Source organism: Podarcis gaigeae, assembly GCF_964106915.1.
Source record: "Podarcis gaigeae genome assembly, chromosome: 15".
Taxonomy (NCBI): Eukaryota; Metazoa; Chordata; class Lepidosauria; order Squamata; family Lacertidae; genus Podarcis; species Podarcis gaigeae.
In genome coordinates, this window is record NC_139692.1 from 7,867,301 (window position 1) to 7,891,251 (window position 23,951).

A 23,951-nucleotide genomic window follows, 5' to 3' on the forward strand; every position below is an offset into this window, starting at 1 on the left:
ACCCCAATTTACTAATTTCTAAAAAATGGATACATTGAAGAGCAACAAAAGCGGGAGGAATAACGCGGCTAAAACCCTAACCAGACTGATAAAGAGAAACAAACAGCTGAGCTTTCTGATTGGTCGCCACGCACGGAGAGGCTCCACCCCTAGCTGCAATTCAGCCAATCCTGTGTCCCTTCATCATTTTCAAACCTACCTCTCCATACGTCCACACTTTTACAGCCTAGAGATACGAAATCAATAAAGAGTGACTCGTCTCTTTATCTGGGCATGTCGTTTCCGGGTTCAAATAAGAAAAGTCACTGTTAAATTTCCAGAACTAGCCCAAATCTACTGCGGAATTGCAGGCAGAATCGACTTGTATGCAGATGCGTTACACTTTTAAAAACGTCCTGAAAGCAAGAAAGAAAACCGTGCTAAATTAGACCCGTGTTAGGGAGAGCAAGCACTTGTGCCTTGAAAGCCACTTTGTGTAAAAAAAAACACGCAGGCTGCACTATAACCCTGTATTGATTTTTTTATTATTATTATTATTTTTGCCCGGGGGAAGAGAGAGAAAAGGGGGGGGGAGAAAGAGAAGCAAAAGTTATACTGAACCCGGAAGGAGACGCCGCGCACAAATCTACTTGTTAGGAGTCTACGGCCGAGCATGCGCAGCTGCTGCAGCCTCCTCCTCCTCCGGGCAACGCCCACCTCCAGCTCTCGCGAGGTCTCCGCGCGCGGCTCCTCCCCTGGACTCTGCCGGGTCGCTGAGTGGCGTCTCCCTCGTGGCCGCAAGATGCACGCGGACGACGTGAGTCGGGGGGCAGAGCGGGCGGGGAGGGACGAAGGAGCCTCCTCAGTCTTCGAGGGGGAAGACCCGTGTGGAACGGGGATCCGCATGGCGGGGGGTGGACTGGAGGACCCTTAGGAGTCCCTCCAACTCCACACAGTTCGGTTCCATTGATTGATTGAATTTATATACCGCCCTATACCCTGAGGTCTTTGGGCGCTTCACAGAATAAAATCGAAATACAAAACCACAAAATACATCATCAAAATTAAAAGCAGCCACCCAATTTCCACCCCACCCCCAGTTCTGTGACTCCCCGGCCGTCGTCTCAGACCACACCACGCCGGATCCCTTCCCGTGTAGAACTTTGCACGTGGAAGGTGACCCCTGAGCATGCACAGAGCGCCAATACTTCATCGGTCTGACCCTTATGGCCCCCCCCCCCATGGTCTTGATTTATCAGCTACCTTAAATTTAGGCTTCATTTTAAATTGCATTTTAACCTGTATTTTAAATTGGTCCCCCCCCCCCCTCTTTCCCCCCTATTATGTTTTTACTGTGATTTTATTGGTGTTAGCTGCCCTGAGCCGGGGAGGGCGGGGTATAAATAAAATTTATTATTATTATTATTATTGCCGATTCCAGAAGCGTGTCTGTCTGTCTGTCTGTTTGTGAGTGAGTTGGTTACAGTATAGAAAGCTCCCTTACGTCAAGTGGGAAGCTCGCCGTGTTTCTCTCCGGATGTTATTGGGACTACAACTCCCATCTTCCCTAGCTAGCAGGACCAGTGGTCTTGGATGATAGGAGCTGTGGTCCCAAGTTTGAGAAACAGCACCTGATCTTAGCTGACCGATGGTGGCTCTGAGACCTTTCCCGTAGATGTCAGGACTGAACCAGAGTTGGACTGAATGACCCCTGTCACAGACGTATGTACTTTTCCGTACTGGGTGTGCTCACATGCATCACTTTACAAGCAGGGCTGGGTAACCTGTGGCCCCCCAAGGATGTGGTTGGCATTCCCAACTTCGCTCCAGCTAGCATGGCCAGTGTCAGGAATGGTGGGAGTTGTAGCACGCCAACATCTGGAGGCCCCCAGGCCCCCATCTGTGCATTGAAAGCTCAGTCGCTGCTGGGAAGGACCTTTCCTTGAGATACTCAAGAGTTGTTGCAAGGCAGCTAAGATCATCCATCTATTTCCGCTAAGGTTGTCAACTGTGCCTTTCCCAACCCTCCTGTTGTGATCCCTTTAATAAGACCAGGGCCCACGTCCAGCTTTCAAGCTTCCCACAGGCTTCCAATCCGTCCTATTAGTGAGGAATCGGCAGTAATTTGATAAAATGCCAAAAGAGGTGAAATTAGAGCAAGGTGTTTGCCATCTGTCCAAAATTGTAGGCATTTTGGAAGGGACTTTGGAGGCCGTCTAGCAGTCCAAAACCAGTGCTCAAACACAGGATCTTCAATTTAGGTTGCAGCTACAGCATATCGGACAAAGAGTGTTGATGTTTCGGAGCAGAATAGCATTGGAAGAATTACTAACAAAGCTTTCTCTCTTTGTCAGGTTGTCTGGGACACTCTTGGCAATAGACAGTTCTGCTCATTTAAGATCAAGTAAGTATTCTGCTCCCTTTCCTCTACCTCTTGTTGAATTTAAGGGCTACAGGGTATGCTGGCTATTCTAGTACTGCCCGGGGTGGTTAGATTTGGATCTCAGGAAAAAGAACCAATGTAAATAGTGATTTAAATTGAGCTCCCCCCTGCCTAATTTGTATCTTTCCTGAGCAAGCACGCATAACATCTGAATATGTAAAACGTAAAGGGACCCCTGACCTTTAGGGCCATTCGTGACCGACTCTGGGGTTGCGCTCATCTCACTTTATTGGCCGAGGGAGCCGGCGTACAGCTTCCAGGTCATGTGGCCAGCATGAGTAAGCCGCTTCTGGCGAACCAGAGCAGCACACGGAAACGCCGTTTACCTTCCCGCCAGTTTACCTATTTATCTACTTGCACTTTGACGTACTTTCGAACTGCTAGGTTGGCAGGAGCTGGGACCGAAAGACGGGAGCTCACCCCGTCACGGGGATTCGAACCGCCGACCTTCTGATCGGCAAGTCCTAGGCTCTGTGGTTTAACCCACAGTGCCACCCGTGTCCCCTCTGAATATGTAGGCACGCTTTAAAAAATGTAGATTTAGATCATATGGTAGTTTCCAGAAGTTGTGGGCTACAGCTTCTAGCATTCCTGAGAATTGGGCCTGCTGGCTGGGGCTTATAGGAGTTGGAGCCCATGCCATCTGAAGAGGGCTATGTTATCTGGCGGCCTCCTGGCCAGTGGTCAAGGAGGATAGGAGTTGTAGTCCAGCAACATCTGGAGGGCTGCAGGCTCCCTACCCCTGATTTAAGAGGACTAGGTAGAGGTAAAGGTACCCCTGCCCGTACGGGCCAGTCTTGACAGACTCTGGGGTTGTGCGCCCATCTCACTCAAGAGGCCAGGGGCCAGCGCTGTCTGGAGACACTTCCGGGTCACGTGGCCAGCGTGACATCGCTGCTCTGGTGAGCCAGAGCCGCACACGGAAACGCCGTTTACCTTCCTGCTGGTAAGCGGTCCCTATTTATCTACTTGCACCCGGGGGTGCTTTCGAACTGCTAGGTTGGCAGGCGCTGGGACCGAGCAGCGGGAGCGCACCCCGCCGCCGGGATTCGAACCGCCGACCTTTCAATCGGCAAGTCCTAGGCGCTGAGGCTTTAACCCACAGCGCCACCTGCGTCCCTTTAAGAGGACTGCACCACATCAATTGCTGGATGTTCAAACCAGCCCTCTGCTTGCCTTTGCCATGCCAACCTTTAGCCCCCTTGGGGCATGGCCAGGTTGCTGCTGAGGACCCCGGGCCAACAATGCACGATGTCATTGTTAAAACATCTGTACTGGCTGCTCATCTGCTACTGAACCAGGTTCACGGTCCTTGCATTAGTTTTTCAAAGCCCTGAACAACTTCGGTCCAGGGTACCTTAGGGAAGGCCTGAGACCTTATATCCTGGTTCAGTCACTGTGATCGTCTTCAGAAGCACCATTGGCCATCCCCCAAGCTCTTGAGGCACGTCTGACAGCAACAAAAAAAGAAGCCTTTAGTGTCATTGGCTTGGTCCGGTGGAATATTCTGCCAATGGAGATTTAGCAGGTTCCTTGTGTTTAACTGCCTGCTGAAAATTATTCTGTGCTGGCAATTGAGAAGACATCTTTCTGTTAATAGATGACCTCTGTTTTGTTTTATTTTTTTAATGTCGGTTCGATTGTATATAGATATTCTTGTTGCAAACCGTTTTGATATTTTTTAATGGCATTACGGTATATAAATATGTATATGTTTATAAATAAATAATAAATGGCATGTGCCAGCTTGCATTGTATATGGGAATTAAGGGAATACACAGGGAGTATCCAAAATCCAAAATAATTTTTTGCCTGTGGTTTGAATGTTTACCAGAACATATTGTCAGGCAACCTTCTTCAGCCTGGTGCCCTCCAGATGCTGTACTTGCTGGGGCTGGTGAGAGTCCAAAACATATCTGGGGGGTGGGGAACAGGTTGGGGAAGGCTTTCTCTAAGACATGTGACTTTAAACCACCCTGTGCCCATGAAGGTTAGCTTAATTCTTCCGGTTCTGTAGGGACATTCCATAGTCTGGATTAGAATTAATGTTCTAGGTAATACAAGGTCTAGAAATGAATGTTTCATTCCAAGTCTCTTCCTTGTAGGACGAAAACACAGAGCTTTTGCCGGAATGAATTTAATATAACAGGCCTGTGCAACCGTTCCTCCTGCCCCTTGGCAAACAGCCAGTATGCTACCATTAAGGAAGAGAAAGGTGAGACTCTTTGCTTTGTTTTCCTCAATGTTGTACCTGGTGCTCATCTTTCGTGGATAGCTCCGTTGGCTAGATTGTGGTGCTGAGATTGCAGGTTCAATTCTAGTGGTCTCATAGGCATAGCTGTCAACTTTTCCCTTTTCTTGCGAATTACTTACAAAGACAACAAAATGAACTGGGCTCCTTGTCAGGTTTTGAATAAACATACACAAATTTAGTGAGGGTTAACATAGTAGATAGATAGTACAAGGATGTATACGGTTTTACAATATGCAGAGAACGACATGAGTTGAGAAATTAGAGAGAGGAGCTGAGGGAAATCTCTGGGGGGAGGGTTTATTGGGGAGGTGCGAGGGGAAAAAGGGGGGAATAATGAAGATGATTTGTTTTGATAATTTGTTACGTTGAAATTGGTAGCAAAAATTTATAAATAAAAAATAATAAATGAAAAGATGAAAGAGCTCTAGCTTAAAATCATAGGTGAAGGGTTTGCAATGACGGGAGCATTTCCATGCTTGCCTGGTCCCCGTTTATCCAGAGCCTTGCATCAGACCATCTTGTGCCTGCTCTGGAGCTCTTCGTAGATTTATGAGCACCTGCTCTTCAGCCAGAAGCCTGGTGCTCCAGTAACTTCTGAGCATTGACCTTGCATGGTGTGAGCTGTGCTTTTATTGTGGCCTGTATCCTGCATCTCGTAAACCAAGGCTGCAGCAGACCTTGTGGTGACTATGCATAAGCTGCTTTTGTTCCCTTTTAGGGCAGTGTTACCTATACATGAAGACCATTGAACGTGCTGCGTTCCCCAATCGGCTGTGGGAAAGGGTAAGTGGGTCTGATCTGTTTGTTTTTAACTTTATGTCTTGGGTTCGTGATGGTTTTTTTGTGCAAAGAGTGATCAGATTTAAAACATTATGGATGTGTTATAGCTTGTAGGAGAGTCTGTGATTCCTCTCTGCCACTTCTGCCCACACATTCTGAGTTTGATTGCACAGATAGCCCTCATTTCTTAGAAATAGCTGTGAATTTAATGACTTTGAAAGAGGATTAAGATGAGTTTTAATGGAGAATAAGGCTATTGGTGTCTACTAGCTACAACATCTATGTTCAGCCTGTACCTTCAAGGGCGTTGTTTCTTGATAATCAGAACAGGGGAGTTTCACTCAGGCCTTGCTTGTTGAATTATTTGTTTATTTATACAAATATTTATACATCACAAAGTCATTTAAAAAAAATCAAAGTGGTTCACAGCAACTACATAAAACCACAGAATAAAAAACATATAAAGAAGTTAAAATCAGGAAACACTTGTGGAAAGGTATATCATTAAATGCCTGCATAAGCCTGATGGAAAAAGTTTACAGCAGGTTTTTAAAAGCTGACATGGAAGACACAAAGGCATCTGATTGGCTCCTGTGAAAAAGGGATTCTTGACTAGCTGGGCCTTTAGTCTGATGGTTCTTAGGACTAGTGGATTAACTGTCACCTTCATAACTATTACAGTCTTTCTGCAGAACTTAAGCAAGCAATTTAAATAAGAACCAGCCTCTAATCTGCATGGCCCTAGTCAAGAAAGGACATCTTAAGCCAGAATGGAAACTCAAGTTTTTTCATGGCAAAGTCTGTTTCTCTCTACTTTGCATTGATGGGCCTCTGAGAATATAGGAAGCTGCCTTATAGCAAGTCAGACTATTTGTCCATCAAGCTCAGCACTGTCTACTCTGACTGGACGTAGCTCTCCAGGCAGTTCAGCGGAGGACTTTCCCTAATTTAGGGTGGCAAAAACCCGAGAGGACTTCACAGAGCTCCGAAAGGATCTGTGAACGAGAAAAACAATGGCAAATGAGGACCCACCACAGACTTCTCCCCTTCCTAATTTTTTGCAGGTTCGGCTGAGCAAGAACTACGAGAAAGCGCTGGAGGAGATTGATGAGAACCTGATCTATTGGCCCCGCTTCATCCGGCACAAGTGCAAGCAGCGCTTCACCAAGATCACCCAGTACCTGATCCGAATCCGCAAGCTAACTCTCAAGAGGCAGTAAGTCATGGGGCTTGGCCTGGGGCCTTTTCCTGAGTTTTGTTGTCCCATGCAGACTCGTGCCAACCAGCCAGGAACAGTGGCCACGGTGATATCAAATCCAGCATATCTGTCGTTGGGCAGTTTGCCAGTCGCAAAAGTCCACGACAGTCACATTTGACTTCAGAAAAGAGGCAACTTCCCTGAAATGAAGGGGTTGCTATTAAAAAAAGAAGTTGTTGAAAGGGATAATTGGGAGATTCAGGTGTCCCCAGAATGCTCAGGGGGTTGTTCAAAAGCACTGTATTAGAAACTCGGCTAGAAGAACATTTAAAAAGCCCTAGAAATTGGAGTCTTTTTTCCTAGTTGCTTGTTGACAGTTGCTTTTGCAAAACCACTTCACTAACTTCATCTTCGCCTTTGTAGGAGGAAGCTTGTTCCGTTGAGTAAAAAGATCGAAAGGCGCGAGAAGAGGCGAGAGGTAACGTACCTGTCTGTTGCCGTGGTTCCTTACTGTTTGTCAGTTTATATCTCAGTCCAGAGGAAGCATGCAGCTCCTATAAGGCCTGCTGTTTATGCCTCCCCTAATACTCCAATCAGCACCAGGCAGCTATGTTTTGGAGCCACCATTTCAACTTCCCACAATGCCCTCAGTAGAGCTTTGCTCACTAGCTGCATTTCCCAGATCTCATTGCCTTACATGGAAACTTAAGAAGCTGCCAAATACAGAGTCAGGCCATTGGTCTGCCTAGCTCAGTATTATCTACACGGACTGGTAGCAGCTCTTGTGGGGCTTTAGGCAGGGGATGTTCCCAGCCCTGCCTGGAGATGCCAGAAATTGCACCTGGGACCTTCTTCATGGAAGGTAGATGCTGTACCAATGGGCATTTTTAAAGCAAGGCATTCCTAACTGCAATCCCAGGTGGAATAGGAGGGTGGGAATCCCCTGCAGAGTCTTGCCTCCTGGTGAAGATGGGAGGAACTAACCTATTTCCAAAAGGCACCCTCCTCTTTCCCCCACTCACCTCTATCCATCATGAAAAACCTTCATGATAAATCCACTGTTTCCTTCTTCCAAATCAACTCATCACTTTGTTTTTGTTGGCCAGGAAAAAGCTCTGATTGCTGCTCAGCTGGACAAGGCAATTGAGAAAGAATTGCTGGAGAGACTCAAGCAGGAGACGGTAAGATGCTGTGACGCAGTGCATGGAGTTTGTGCAGGGGTCAGTTAACCAGGTTGCTTCGCCAGAAGGCAGTGAAAGAAATGAAGCAGTACCCAGATACCTACCTAGGATCGCCCTGCTGTTAGCAGTAACTGACTTGTGGCACCTATATCAGCCTTTGCTAGCCTGGTTGCCTCCCCCCGCCCTCAGTGTTTTGGATGACAACTTTGGCTGTTGAGAGTTGTTGCTGGAGAGACAGAAGAGGATCCTGGGGCCCACTGAATGGCCTGATTCTGCACGATGCTCAGCAGATAGCCTACAGGCAGAGGGCCTTCTCGGTAGCGGCACCCGCCCTGTGGAACACCCTCCCACCAGATGTCAAAGAGAACAACTACCTGACATTTAGAAGACATCTGAAGGCAACCCTGTTTAGAGAAGCTTTTAATGTTTGATTTATTACTGTATTTTAATATTTTGTTGAAAGCCCGCCCAGAGTGGCTGGGGAAGCCCAGCCAGATGGGCGAGGTATAAATAATAATAAATTGTTGTTGTTGTTGTTATTATTACATTAGACCCCTGTATAGCTGAGCCCAATTTTACAGTGTTCAGCCCTCAGATCATTTTCTTTGAGCTCTGCAGCTCAGGGCAGGATTTTTTTGGGGGGGTGGGGAGAGCCCAGGGCCAGAATGAGCAGAGAGCCCCCCCCCAAACGCTGCAAAGCTGGCTTATCAGATTTCCAAATAAGTATGCATGTTACCATCTTAACTGTACAACTGTCAAGTCCCATGTCTTAAAATTACCTAACTGCAGCTAGACTAATTACAGCTGGAAAATGGCTGAAACGTGGATTGGGGGGGGGGGTCACCCAAGTATGAGTGAATCCGGACACTTGTTGACATCAACTGATGGGCTGGTGGGAGCAGCTTGGGGGAAGTAGCCTTGCGAGCCAGAATTCACTTGTGGGATGGCGGTTTCTTACCCTTGGTTGGGTTAAGCTCATCTTTAGCGGAAGCCCCAAAGTTATGGAATGTGTTGGCTAATGCTGCAGAGTGTTCATTCCTATTTTGGTAGGCTATCGTATGCAGAGTTGTCTATGTCTTTAAATCTGTGGCTTTTTTGTGTGCTTTTGGGGATCATCTTATCTAATCATCCTTCCTCCTTAATGTGCTCCATCTTCAGTACGGCGATATCTACAACTTCCCCATCCATGCCTTCGACAAAGCTCTAGAACAGCAGGAAGTGGAGAGTGAGAGTGACTCGGATACAGAGAAGAAGGAAGAGGAGGAAGAGGTAATGCTTTTGAAACTCTTTCCCCAGTGCAACTCTCCAGGGCTGGAGGGCAGGATCTGTGCAACTCTCTATGCTTTGCACATTTATACGAAGGAGAGAATTGGGTCTTCAAGTTATTTCTGCCAAATGGCTTGCATTCTTGCCAAACAGCACTTATTACAACTTTCACACAGTTCTCTGTTCTCTTCCCTAAGCTTCCCTCCTCCAGAAATAATGTCATGGATGGGGTGGCTAAATATTATTTGCCCGTGTGTTAAATGTTCATGTACTTAGGAGACTAGCCCAAGGCCCTGCATATGGGACATCACAATCATAGCCAGAGCCTCTTCGCTTGCCAAGAAACCTCAGATATAGACTGGCATTGCCAAAGAAACCACAGCTGTTCACTTGGCTGTTACGCACTATGTATCAATTTGCGCTTTGTCTCCTTTCAAGAACTGGGGTTCCAAAAACTTTGGATTTCATTGATCAAGGACTTGGAACTGGCTGAAGGATCTTATCATGTAGACTGAAATTAGGACAAAAGAAAAGTGTGGCCACGTGAGAAGGAACGCTCCTTCCCCTTGATCTGTCAGGGATGCTGTAATTTTGTCCTGCATTGCAAATCCTGCATGAGGGTGGGGGTATTTGACCTAGAGTAAGGCCCCTTCCAACTCGTATTCTGCTATGTTCTGCTTGCAGGACTCAAACAAGAGAGAATTTGTGGAAGTAGATGAGAGTGACCTCAGTGACTTTGAGGTAAGTGCAGCCTGTCAAAAACTGTTTATGAAAATTTAGGAGCCTCTTACGTTTCATTTGTTCTACTGGAACACTGAAACACGCTTTTTGCTATTTACTCTGGCCTGCCTCCCCTTCCTTTTGCGTCAGATTTAAGTGCTGTCCATACTTATGGTGCTGTAAAATCATGCTGCAAACTGGAGGTGGGAGAGGAGGAGGTGTGTGATGAGATTATTTCATTCCTATCAAGGGATCCTCCCTGAACATAATACAGTGGTACCTTGGGTTACAGACACTTCGGGTTACAGACTCTTCAGGTTACAGATTCCACTAACCCAGAAATAGTACCTCAGGTTAAGAACTTTGCTTCAGGATGAGAACAGAAATCGTGTGGCGGCAGCAGGAGGCCCCATTAGCTAAAGTGGTGCTTCAGGTTAAGAACGGACCTCCGGAACGAATTAAGTACTTAACCCGAGGTACCACTGTAGAGAGAAACTGGGTCTTTGGCTTTAAGTCTCAGTAGAGTGCTGCACTGCTCCTGACCAGCATTTCCCCAGAGTGGCTGGGGAAACCCAACCAGATGGGCGGGGTACAAATAATAAATTATTATTATTATTATTATTGTTTCAGTAGAACCTATCCTGTAACCCTCTGCTGGTTCCTCCCAATATTTTCTGCTCTACTTAACTTACGTACTTGCTACACACAATGCACACACCTCCTTCAAAGCAGGGCTGGGAATCAATATTGAAAGTATGATGAGAATAACTACACATCAGGCAGAACAAAAATGCCAGTGGGTTTGTCGTGGTTAGAGTGTCAGACTAGGAGCTGGGAGACCAGAGTTCAAATCCCCACTTGGCTGTGAAGCTCACTGGGTGGCCTTGGAGTCAGTCACTACCGTTCAGCATCACCTTCTTCATAGGCTTGTGTGGATTGCAGAAGGGGAGAACTATGTGTGGCACCATGAGCTCCTTGGAGGAGAAGGTGGGCTATAAATGAAATACATAGATAATAAAACAAATAAAAGTTGTGTGTAATACAGACTCTGCCGTTGACTTAAGTGGTCAGCGAGGGCAGCGATGCTCAGAACACAACAAGCAGTTTCACACAACTTCTACACCAGGCCTAATTGCCGTACTTTTCTCTCCATAACACGCAGATTTTTTCTCCTAAAAAGTAAGGGGAAATGTCTGTGCGTGTTTTTTTTTTTTAATAGATTTTTATTGAATTTTTCCATAATATCTCTGTTCATACCATTTTCCATATCACATCACATATTTTAGCTTATTGAACTTCCCTCAACTCCTCTGACAATCATCCATAATTAATTTTCTATCTTCGCATTCCTTAATTTTAATATCGCTTTTAAATAAAAAAATTTTTATCCTCATTTACATTCTTGCAATATTCCTTATTTTTTCACAAAGCTTCTTTAAACACACTACTGTGCGTGTTATTGAGCGAATGTGCGGTCCCTGGAGCCGATTCGCCCGAGCGCAGAGGCAAAAATCCTTTCAGATCCTGCGAGAGAGGAAGCTGTTGCTTTCCTGCATTCTGCCTCAGGGTCCTACTGCCCACCCTCTTCTGTTTCGGTTGCTCTTTGCTCAAACAGAACAAAGAGCACCTCCCCTCCCCTCCAGGCAAGCAGAGGAGAAAGGAAAGGATTGTCCTTCTGTGCTCCGGTGCTGCTGTAGGGACTCGCAGGCAGCCGGAAAACATGCAGGTGGGAGAGGGGGGGGCTGGCTTGGGTGGCTGGGTAGGGGGAAACTTTTGCCTTCCTTTCCTCCCTCCCTTTAAATCCCTCTCCTGCATTCTTAGCCAGCTGCTTCTCTGCACACCCCTCTCGTGCTCCTTGTCCATTCTGTGTTTTTCCTTCCCTCCCCACTTAAAACGTGGTTACAAAGCACGGATCCACATGGATCCTCAGGATCTTTGCATTGGGTCACCCCAAATTTACCATTAGATCACATTACAAGTCCATGGCTACAGCCTGCACCAAAAAAACCACACACCCACTGTTGCCTGGGTCTGCAATGGTGCAAAAACGTGGTTACAAAGCACAGGTCCACAGGAATTCTCAGGATTTTTGCATTGGGTCACCCCAAATTCACCATCAGATCACATGTCTGTGGCCACAGCATGAGGCACAAAAATGATACAGCCACTGTTTCATTCAGAATTTCCCCCCCTTGTTTTCCTCCTCTAAAAACGATGTGCGTGTTATGGTCAGGTGCGTGTTATAGAGCGAAAAATACGGTATATATACAGTGGTACCTCGGGTTTAGTACTTAATTTGTTCCGGAGGTCCATTCTTAACCTGAAACTGTTCTTAACCTGAAGCACCACTTTAGCTAATGGGGCCTCCATCTGCTGCCGCAGCACAATTTCTGTTCTCATCCTGAAGCAAAGTTCTTAACCCGAGGTACTATTTCTGGGTTAGCGGAGTCTGTAACCTGAAGCGTATGTAACCTGAGGCACCACTATACTTCTATCATGTTTCATTTTACTCGCATTTTCTCTTAAAACCGATAACCTCCAAATACTTGCTAAGGGGGTGTGCTAAGGCAGCAGCACTATTATGCCTAACACGCCTGTTTTCTCTGCCAAGGATATGGATAAACTGGCAACGAGCAGTGAGGAGGAGGAGGAGGCTACATCCAGTGAGGAGGAAGAGAAAGGCCAGCGGCCCAAGTCTAAAGGCAAAACTCCCTTGAAGGGGCCAGCAGTCAGGAAAAAACGAGCTTATGTTGAAATAGAGTATGAGCAGGAGACAGAACCGCTGTCTAAATTGAAAGCAACGTGATTCCTCCCAGTGTGTGGGCGTAGATCTGAAAAATGGACTGAACTAGCTGGTGGGATGTTTCTCTTGACTCACCGAGACTCAAGATCATACAGGAAAAGTTCCAGCTGCTTGAAGACCTAGTGAGCTGGCATTCCCAGATGCCGCAGGGTATATTTTTGCATATTGACAATTTAAAACGTCATCTATTTTTAAGGCTACCCAACTAAGATTGTTAAATATTTGTATATGTCTATTAATTTGTGAGCTGCATTGAAGGGCTTTTTTGGGGGGTGGGGTGGATTGGGAGGTATAAAAGTGGCATATAAATATGAATCAGAACAAACCTGTCATTGCCTTTTTTTACTTAATGCCCTGCTTTCTCCAACATTAGACAGTTTATGTATAGCATGAGTCTTAAAAGCTAGGAATGTTCTTCCTTCCAACTTTGAACACAGTGAATATAAGCCTCTCCACTTGAGCTCAGGGAGCGATGTTACTTTTTACAGGCTCCTCTACTTTTTTTAGGCATTCCTTGAGGGTCTCATCTTGACAGCTGCGTCGGACTCCTTGTAGTAGGACCTGAATATTAGGGATGGGAAGAAATCAAATGTTGTCATCATGTTAGAAGTGGGCAGCAACAGCCTCTTATCTGCTCTATTTCTGACAGAAGAATCTCCCTTATTCTAAGTCAGACCATTGCTCAGCATTGTCCAGACAGGTGGGCAGTTGCTCTCCAAGCATTTCAGGTGGCTTTCACAGTCCTACCTGGAGATTCCAGAGAGTGATTTTTAGGATGTTCCAAATGCAAAGCACCTATGAGGCTGTTGTCTGCACACTGCAAGGTGTACTTCCTTGATGGAGCTACTTTTAGTATTAAAATCAAGGGAGAGCGGACTCATCAATTGGAAGTATGACAAGAGTATTAATTAGCATGCCCATTTGAGAAAAAGGACTGCACTTAATTTGTTTCTTATGCACACATGTGTGCTGATCAGTGGTGACTGCCAGACATATGCAACACACCCAGAGACTCTGCAGTTGTCTCTTGTTAAGAAGCAGAGGGCCTGCTTTTCCCTAAATCACAGGCCTGCTGAACCTTGGCTCTCCCTTGGTCTTGCTTACCTTCACCTGTCCGTGAGAAGCGTGATCCAGTAAGATAAGGCACTCAGTGGCTTTCTGGAGTAACTCTGCTTTCACTGGTTCTGGTGTTAAGCTCCTGTCTGTAGCCACATCCAACATCATTCTCAGCAAAGCCTTGAGAAGGACACCGAGGCGGCAGGTCATTCTATAGCAAGGAGATGGCAAACTCATGTCAGCCGGACTTGAAAGCTACTTCTGGAGCCAGCTGCATCCCAGGAGGAGGTGGCACTACAACTTCAGTGTAGCGGGTACAAGTAACAAACTTTCAGCAGAGCAAGATGTGGACTCCCAACTTCCATCAACCCTGACAAGTGGCCATGCTGGCTGTCCTAACAATATCTGGAGGGATATTCTTCAGGCTGTTTAGCAGATCTTTCCAATCACCTAGTCCCTTTTAACGAGTGATTGAACCTATGTCCTTTTGCATGCAAAACAGGTTATCCAGCTATGGTTCCTCCTAGAGTAGGGAACAATGGGAACCTTCTGGAGCAGACTTTTGACAAGCTGCAGGGGAAGGGGAAGCATACTGCTGCCAGAACTCTGCTCCTCTAAGCCACTGTATCTAGTGCATTTGGGAAAGGGAAAGAAAAATGGAATAAGGAAGTGCAGGAACCTTATGATGACCCTGCTCTCAGAAGAGAAGGTCCAGACTCCTGTTGAAAGTGATAGCAAGTTTGCTAGTCCTGCCTTGTGACCTTGGACAAGAGGCAAACCTGTCTGATTGCCTTGAACTGAGCCTGTTGAGTGAAAGCTCTTGTACAAACAGGACAGTCCAAACACCACATAAACACCATAACAGCCTGATGTATTTCAGCTAAGGCTCACTGGTATTAGGCCCCCATATCCATTTCAAAAGCATGTGGCGGGTTCAGGAACCAGAAGTTCTCGTTTCCTACTAGCTAGATATTTGTATTTAGGCAGGCAGAAGTGTTTACTGCTTACACTCAAGTTTTCAGCTTCACACTGGGGTCAGAAGCAGCACCTCTAAAGCAGTGGGACTTCTGAGAAGTATGCTTCTTGACCGTAACAGCGGCGACAGGTTACTTGGTTTTTTAAAGCAAGATCAACTGAAGAGAAAAATGCACCTCTACAAGTACACAGCTACTGCCCAGTGCTTAGGGCTTATCAAAGTACCTGGGCCAGGCGTGCTGTATGGTGTGTTTCAAAGTTTCTAATGTTGCCATTCTAGCCGTTTCGTCGGGACCATCAGAGACCTCCAGGTATCCCACAATCACCCGCTGTAACCTCTTCAGATGACGGGCTATCTGAATGCTGAGCCTCTCAAAAGACAAATCAAGGATTATAAACCTCTGCACAAAGAGGGAGGCTTATCTGCTTACAGGGTTCACCATTAAAACACTCACCTCTCCACAAAGGCAGGCAGGTTCCTGGTGTACACCCTCCGTAAGGGGAGCCGGTGCTCCGATTCCATGTGGGTCAGGACCAACTGGAGCACCTCATCGGAAGGTGCGACAAGCTGGGGGTTGTGGGGCAGCCGCTGAAGGGCCTTCTCCAGGATGGGAAGCAAGTCTAGCAAGCACAGCAACACAACCTGTGAAGAATAACGGGATGGGTTTAGAGAAAAAGCAAGTAACATCCGAAGCTGAATTCTGGAAGATGGAGGACAGGCCAACTAAAGTACTTCTTCACACAGTGCTTAAACTACGAAATTTCTTCCCACAAGAGGCAGTGATGGCTTTCAAAAAAAGATTAGACAAATTCATAGAGGATAAGGCTATCAGTTGCTTCTAACCTTGATGTTTATGTTGAACTGCAGATCAGTGCAGAGCCCACACACTGAGCTTGGCGGACCAATGGCTTGACATGCCATCAGGCCGCACCTTGTTTTGCTACTCGAACCTCAGCTTCAGTTGTGCATCCCCAAATTGCAAAATGGTGGTCTGAACACAGGTCTTGGTTTAGTAAGGATACATATTCCCAGCCTGCTTGTTAACAGGGAAGCAGAAGAGAACAAATAAGCAGCTCCTACTGAGCCAGCAGCACATGAGAAAATTGCTATGGCTGGTTCTTTTAAGCAGGTTCAGATTTGAACCAGTAGAAATTCCACTTGTGACCTGAAAACTGCTGCCCCTTCAAAATGTGATGCTAAGAAAGCATCAGGGAGAAACCAGATGTCATAGAGCACATGTGGGCTGTTACTTAGTGTTACATTGGGCTTTAACCTTTAATATCTCCTCTTGCTGTTTGGAAGGGCTAAAGGGAGAAGCACAGGGTAGCAAATCAGAAAGTCATCCACACATGCCATGCTACCAATGTAAAATTTGCTTCCCCCAGTCTGCCAAACAGCTCTTTGGGAATCTGGGGAAGCACAACTACATAGGAGTATGAGTTTGTCAGCCCAGGCCATCACCACCCACATCTTCTCCCATTGCTGGATGTGGCTCTCAGGACCAAAAAGATTGCCACCCCCTACTATAGAGTGTAAAAGGATCTGTAATCTTGTATTTAGTCCACTACCTGAATCAATTCAGTAAAGTTAAAGAGGAAACACCATTCTTTATATTACCTGCAGGAGCCGGGCTTCCTTGCTATAAAGGTGGTTGAAAAGGGCATGGTACACAACCTGGGCCCGGTTATACTGGCAGAGGTCAGCCGCTGGCTGCAAGGAAAGGAAATGATTGTTATCATCTGACCAGCATTATGCAAAAGGAATTCTGTAGAAGGGACAAGGTTCACCCTTACTGTTAACAGGGGCAGTGGCATGACACAAGCTTTGATGGGACCTTTACAAATCCCACCCAACAGGACAGCAAATGACCAAAATAACAGTTAATGGTGCTGCAGTTTAGACAATGAGATGCTTGAAATAAAGGTAAAGGTAAAGGTACCCCTGCCCGTACGGGCCAGTCTTGACAGACTTTAGGGTTGTGCGCTCATCTCACTCTATAGGCCAGGAGCCAGCGCTGTCCGCAGGCACTTCCAGGTCACATGGCCAGTGTGACAAGCTGCATCTGGCGAGCCAGCGCAGCACACGGAACGCCGTTTACCTTCCCGCTAGTAAGCGGTCCCTATTTATCTACTTGCACCCGGAGGTGCTTTCGAACTGCTAGGTTGGCAGGCGCTGGGACTGAACGACGGGAGCGCACCCCGCCGCAGGGATTCGAACCGCCAACCTTTTGATCGGCAAGTCCTAGGCTTTTACCCACAGTGCCACCCGCGTCCATATGCTTGAAATAAGCAACAGTAAATAAAACCATGCTGTACTTGGAAACTTCTTGGGTTGCCCAGAAGATGCACTCAGGTCCTCCAGGTGAGAACAGAATGATGGACTAGATGAGCCTTTGGCATGATCCACTAGGTGTCTTCTTATGTCTGAATGGTGTCTGCTCTTATTAAAAACCTAATACAGCAGCATCACCCAAATCCACCTTTCCTTCCCTCACAACTCCAACTGCAAAGGTAGTGAGGACGAACTGGACACTAGGCCAAGTAACAGTCTTTGATCCAAGGGTAGCTATGTTAACAGCAATGATCTAATGGCTACCAATTCTCATGAATGCTGTTTCAGTTGTGGGCAAAACAGTTAGTAAAATGGAGGTGGGGGGGTGTGAGGATTCAGCCCCTGCTAACACTCTCTCCTATGGCTCTGAGGATGATTCCTTACTCTGAAGTCAGACAAAGTCATAAAGCCATCCCCAACTTTTGGCTGGAGACCAGAGGACTCTGATGACCCAGCTCATGGTCCCCCAAATGCCTATCATAGAATCATAGAGTTGGAAGAGACCACAAGGGCCATCGAGTCCAACCCCCTGCCAAGCAGGAAACACCATCAGAGCACTCCTGACATATGGTTGTCAAGCCTCTGCTTAAAGACCTCCAAAGAAGGAGACTCCACCACAGTCCTTGGCAGCAAATCCCACTGTCGAACAGCTCTTACTGTCAGGAGGTTCTTCCTAATGTTTAGGTGGAATCTTTTTTCTTGTAGTTTGGAACCATTGCTCCGTGTCCGCTTCTCTGGAGCAGCAGAAAACAACCTTTCTCCCTCCTCTATGTGACATCCTTTTATATATTTGAACATGGCTATCATATCACCCCTGAACCTCCTCTTCTCCAGGCTAAACATGCCCAGCTCCCTTAGCCGTTCCTCATAAGGCATCGTTTCCAGGCCTTTGACCATTTTGGTTGCCCTCCTCTGGACACGTTCCAGTTTGTCAGTGTCCTTCTTGAACTGTGGTGCCCAGAACTGGACACAGTACTCCAGGTGAGGTCTGACCAGAGCAGAATACAGTGGCACTATTACTTCCCTTGATCTAGATGCTATACTCCTATTGATGCAGCCCAGAATTGCATTGGCTTTTTTAGCTGCCGCGTCACACTGTTGGCCTATGTATATCTGTCCTTACCACATTCCGAATGATATGGTGTAGGCACTGCACTCCCAAGATTTTATTTTCCTCTCGGTAGTCGTCCGACAGCAGCAGCGAGGGCGGCAGGACTTTCTCCAAGTGAGGGCCAAGCCAGGGCCTTGTGACGTGTTGGAGCGTGCAGGAGAAGACATGTTTTGTTGCTGGGCTGTGCTGCCATGTATCTCTGGAGCAGAGGAAAAGGGAATCATTGCACATCTTGGGAGGTGAAATGGAGACTAGGATCAAATTATGGATGGACTGCTGGTGGTGTGCTAACAACATAAACTTATACCAATCTGTCTTTCTGCCCTGCTAGCCCAGGGATTATCTACTCTTAACTAGACCTCTCAGGCCAAGAGGGGGCTTTCCCTGTCACCTGTGACACAGCCCTTTTAACAAGGAGCCTGGGATTCAATATGGCATTTCTGCATGCAGTGCCTGTGCTCTCTCACTGAGGTATGGTGCCTCCAATTCATAGATGTGTGTGCTAATTTCAGTCACATAGCACTAATTCAAAAGGTGGTGAAGGTAACAGGGACTTGGGGGTGGCGGCCAAGGCTTTGGAAGATGCTTGTTTCAAGCCAGAGTTCTGTTGGGCACATTTAAATATTTTTCCCATAACTGGGGGACGCGGGTGGCGCTGTGGGTAAAACCTCAGCGCCTAGGACTTGCCGATAGCATGGTCAGCGGTTCGAATCCCCGCGGCGGGGTGTGTTCCCGTCATTCGGTCCCAGTGCCTGCCAACCTAGCAGTTCGAAAGCACCTCCGGGTGCAAGTAGATAAATTGGGACCGCGTACCAGCGGGAAGGTAAACGGCGTTTCCGTGTGCTGCGCTGGCTCGCCAAATGCAGCTTGTCACGCTGGCCACGTGACCCGGAAGTGTCTGCGGACAGCGCTGGCTCCCAGCCTATAGAGTGAGATGAGCGCACAACCCTAGAGTCTGGCAAGACTGGCCCGAATGGGCAGGGGTACCTTTACCTTCACCCATAACTAGAGGCAGCTCAGAAATGCCCTCCCCCAATATGTCAGCCACAGTGGGGCAGCCGAAAAGGAGGCAATTTACCCACCTTATTCAAGCCAAGAGTGAGAAACAAGAGTGGCAAGCCTGTGTAATACCAGGCGCCACAAAGTGACTTTAGTGGTAACAGGCTTGGTTTTCAGAGAAGCAGCCCCTTATTATGATGAATGGAATGAGGAAAAGCCTTGAAAGCAGAAGGTCCCAGGTTCAATTTTTGGCATCTCCTGTTAAAAGGGGTGATGGTATACACTTGCTTCTTAGGTTCCTTGCAAGAGCAGCACCAAACTCTTCACTTTTAGCAAGCAATGATCAAGTTTAGAGAACTAGCTGCAAGGGAAGATAGGAAGCTGCCTCAGTGGCGTAGTGTGGGGGGTGCAGGGGGGGCCGGCCGCACCAGGCGCAACATCTGGGGGGGCGCTCGCACTCGCAGCTCTCTGCCCCTACTAAAATCCACGGGTTAGGGGGCGCAAATTACTTGCCTTGCCCCGGGTGCTGACAACCCATGCTACGCCACTGAGCTGCCTTATACCATTGGTCCTTCTGCTCAGTATTGTCTATGCTGATGCTAGCTACCATGACTGACAGCAACTCTCCAGAATTTCAGGCAGGGTTCTCTCCCAGCCCTACCTGGAGAAGTCAGGGATTGAACTTGGGATCTTGTGCATGCAAAGCAGCTGCCCTTCCACAGAATTCCCATATTCAAGTCCCCAGTGGGATGAAATAACTGAAGAACATTCCACAGTTCTCACAAGCCACAGCCGTCCTTCTGCCTAAAACATCACACCCACAATACCTCACAGAAGTTACATTCAATTTGGGACTTCCAAACAATCCTGACAGCCTTGTAACATTGTCACCGGTGGGTGGTCCATATGAACCGTTTTGTCCCTATAAAAGGCCCCACAAATATAATTAGCCTCTGACAACCATCACTGGGCTTTCAGTTCACTTACTTGGTCAACTCTGGTTTCAAGCACTGCATCACCACCGCCAACCACCCTGTTTCGTCTTCACGTGCGCCTCTCAGGAACTCAGGTACTGACCGGCAGTCTGAAGCCCGAAGGAGACCATCCAGCAGCTCTTGAGCCATGCGCCGAGTTTTTGGTGTGGTCCACAACCTCTCTGCAACGTGTGTCACGGCAAAAAGATACAAGGGCCCTGCCACTTGGCGCAAGATGGGACCAACCACCGCAGTACCAAGTTTCTCGAGGCCTTTAGCCAATTCCACTTTGGCCACGATGCTGATGAAGCCCAGGCTGACGTCTGCTGCTCGGCTGGCTACCGCAGCATAGGAGGGGTCACCGCTAAGGAGCCCTCCTCCCTCTGGCTCCTGCTGGGGTGGCGCCGCATAGAGGCTCAGCGCGACCACCATGTCACGAAGCAGGGTGGGGGCGGCATTTGGGCGGCAGCTCTCAAAGAGCCACTGGCAGTCCACGGCCTCCAAGATGGCCAGGAGGTCTCTGATCATGTCTGCTTTGGCATCACTGCTGGCTCCCCTGCTTGCAAAAAGCTGCAAGAATTGGGAGAGAACCTGCTCTGCTGGGGGGCGCTCCAGGCATCCCTGCCCCTCTGGGATGCTCCACTGTAGGGAATCTAGCAAGGGATGCTGCGCCATTGGTGATGGTGGTGATGGAGGAGAAGGACCTCAATCTTCTTCCCCCCCAAAAAACTTTTACCCCTCTTCCCAGCAAACTGGTTCCTAGCCTCCCTGCATTTATTGCAACCCTTGCTGAGAATGCAAGCTTCCCCCGGAAGTATTTAGCCTTCTCAGAAGGCCTTTGTAGCCCTTAGTGGCCCCTCTGAGTATTTGAGCTCTAATACTCAGTCTGAGCTGGTCTTAAACCGCGTCCCAGAGCAAAGTGTTGGGCGGATGGCTCTCACCATAGAGAGGCCGCAGCCTAGAGCGGCCTCACTAGGCCTCCCAGTGAATCGGAACCCGGCCAGCAGCGGATTTCCGTTTCAAACCGGAAGTCCAAGCGGAGACCCTAGAGATAGGAAACAGAACACCCTGTCGGGAAGCCTGAGAAGCATTTCCGACGCAAAACCGTCAAGGGCCTTTGCCCTCTCACTCTAACGCCCGGTGCCAAGTAGTCCTGCTTTCCACTACACTGAAGTCAAGGGGGAGAGAGAGAGGGTGTCCGCACGGAATATCATGGCTGACGACAAACAAAATGGTGGCTTCCGAGTTGAACCGGAAGCTCAGCCTACGTGCCACTCTAGAAATTAATCTCTATGAAAATCCCCTCCTCCTCATGTAGCTTCGCCAATTTCTCCTTATTCTAAGCCCGCCCAGCCCACTTTACTCTGTTCAGGCTGCTTTGGCCGCGAAACCGCAGCTCTGTGCGACAAATCGCCGGAAATCACCGACGCTTTCCCACAGGTCGCAAACCGGTTTCCCGTAAAGCGAAAGGGGGCGGGAACGGATGGTGAATATATTAACATGCCTAATGAGCGTGCCTGGTCCTGGTATTGCTGAGGGAAAAGAAGAAATCTAGGCTACGGAGGGAGAGGGAAAGAAGCATCGCCTTTGTTTTTTCGTCAAGAGGAGACGTGTAGTGGCAAGAAATGGAGGGTTAGGAGGGAGGCCACCATAACGTCAAAGCCTGCGGTCCCTAATGGTGGCGCAGGCTCGCAGGCGCTTTAGCGATCCTTCAGGTTCTGACATGTGATGAGTGGGTTTTCATGCGCCTGCGTGAGATGTGCCGTCCCGAATTGTTACGACGGGGCACAGTACCCTTCTGATCTGAACCTTTTGTAATAAAATGTCTTTTTTTTATTACAACTTCTCCTGGACAATGACAGTTCTTTTTCTCAAGCTCTGGGAGGAAGACCTTTCATTGCCTACAGACAGCCACCCAATTTTAAACAACTCCTAACCCACAGTAATACTACTACCAGACTTACCACGGACACTGGCACCAGAGCCTGCAATAAACCCAGATGCCAACTTTGCTGCCACATACACCCAGACAACACCATTACTGGCCCCAACAACATCACACATACCATCTCGGGACTATTTAATTGCTCGTCGTCTAACATTGTGTATGCCATCAAATGCCAACAGTGTCCTTCAGCTCTCTATATTGGACAAACAGGCCAAACCTTACGCCAAAGGATAAACGGACATAAATTGGACATCAGGAATCACAAGACAGAGAAACCAGTAGGAGAACACTTCAATCTCCCAGGACATTCTATACAAGATCTTAAAGTAGCTGTTCTATTACAAAGGAATTTCAGAAATAGACTGGAAAGAGAAGCTGCTGAATTGCAACTTATTACCAAACTTAAAACCATGGAGAGACCTGGTCTGAACAAAGACATTGGATTCTTATCTCATTATACATGACAAAGCCATTTTTCACCTTCTCACCCCTTGCTTTTTCCTGTAAGACCTATTGCAGTAGTCGTCAACAGGCTCATCACAGCTATCTGCCAATCACCCATTCCCACCACCCTTCTGAGTAATACCCCTCCCTAAAGGTAAAGGTAAAGGTACCCCTGCCCGTACGGGCCAGTCTTGACAGACTCTGGGGTTGTGCGCCCATCTCACTTAAGAGGCCAGGGGCCAGCGCTGTCCGGAGACACTTCCGGGTCACGTGGCCAGCGTGACATCGCTGCTCTGGCGAGCCAGAGCCGCACACGGAAACGCCGTTTACCTTCCCGCTGGTAAGCGGTCCCTATTTATCTACTTGCACCCGGAGGTGCTTTCGAACTGCTAGGTTGGCAGGCGCTGGGACCGAGCAGCGGGAGCGCACCCCGCCTCAGGGATTCGAACCACTGACCTTTTGATCGGCAAGTCCTAGGCGCTGAGGCTTTAACCCACAGCGCCACCTGCGTCCCATACCCCTCCCTACCTTCTCACTATATAGAAGGGTCTGGTGACTTCTGTTTCAGTGTATCTGAAGAAGTGTGCATGCACACGAAAGCTCATACCTAGAACTAACTTAGTTGGTCTTTAAGGTGCTACTAGAAGGAATTTTTAAATTTTTTTTTTGTTGTTGTTAGCATTATCTTTTATATACCTGTTGTCTTTGTCCATGGAGATTTCTTGGCAGGGATACTGGAGTGGCTTGCCGGTTCCTCCTCCAGGTGGATCACGTTTGGTCAAAACTCTCCACTATGACCTGTTCATCTTGGGTGCCCTGCTTGGCATAGTTCATAGCTTCTCTGAGTTCTTCAAGCTCCTTCGCCAGGGCAAGGCAGTGATCCATGAAGGGGATCACTTTTTGTTTGACCAAACTGTGGGAGGCAGTGGAAGACAGAAAGTGCCTGGCGTGCTCTGGTCCAGGGGGTCACGAAGAGTCGGACATGACTAAACAACAACAGCAGTATCTTTTCAAACTTAATCCGTTGTGGAATTCTGTTCCAAAACCAAGTTGGGCTTTCATGTAGAAAGCATTGCAAAACAGACTTAATTTGTCCCAGACTTTTGAAAACAACCCCATTTAACATGAATTTTAACATGAATTTAACATGAAGGTGAAAATGTTTCTAACGAGACCATTGATCCATAAGATGAAAGCAGTAATCGATGTGCGGTACTATAAAATAAAACAGTATTGTAGATGATAAAAATTTAAAAATAGATAAATGCTTACTTTCACTGATGATAGTCATTGTTTGGATGGGGGGCTTTTATCCGTTTCCACAGTCACACAATCAATCAATCAATCAATCAATCACTAGCTGAACTGGGTTCCACACAGCACAAAAACAAACGAACCAAAAAAGCCTCAAAAACAGAAACGCAAAATAAATAGCAAAAACAAAAGTGCCAAATACAGTGGTACCTTGGTTCTCAAACTTAATCCATT

At 47.5% G+C, this 23,951-nt stretch overlaps 2 protein-coding genes across 2 annotated transcripts; one reads left to right on the plus strand and one right to left on the minus strand.

The window, feature by feature from the left end:
- Positions 1 to 710: 710 nt before the first annotated feature.
- Positions 711 to 12,949, plus strand: MAK16 (MAK16 homolog). The gene is made up of 10 exons (XM_083713794.1): positions 711 to 796; positions 2,334 to 2,383; positions 4,528 to 4,637; positions 5,395 to 5,459; positions 6,521 to 6,672; positions 7,078 to 7,132; positions 7,761 to 7,835; positions 8,994 to 9,104; positions 9,786 to 9,842; positions 12,433 to 12,949. The coding sequence occupies exons 1-10, from the start codon at positions 782 to 784 to the stop codon at positions 12,625 to 12,627; spliced, it is 885 nt and encodes a 294-aa protein (XP_083569920.1). The 5' UTR covers positions 711 to 781; the 3' UTR covers positions 12,628 to 12,949.
- On the minus strand, positions 12,637 to 21,476 carry TTI2 (TELO2 interacting protein 2). Its single transcript, XM_083713628.1, has 7 exons — positions 20,085 to 21,476; positions 18,111 to 18,297; positions 16,274 to 16,366; positions 15,111 to 15,298; positions 14,881 to 15,024; positions 13,729 to 13,891; positions 12,637 to 13,185 (listed from the first exon to the last, which is right to left on the minus strand). Exons 1-7 carry the CDS (start codon positions 20,744 to 20,746, stop codon positions 13,087 to 13,089), a joined length of 1,536 nt encoding a protein of 511 aa, XP_083569754.1. The 5' UTR covers positions 20,747 to 21,476; the 3' UTR covers positions 12,637 to 13,086.
- Between the last annotated feature and the right edge of the window lie 2,475 nt (positions 21,477 to 23,951).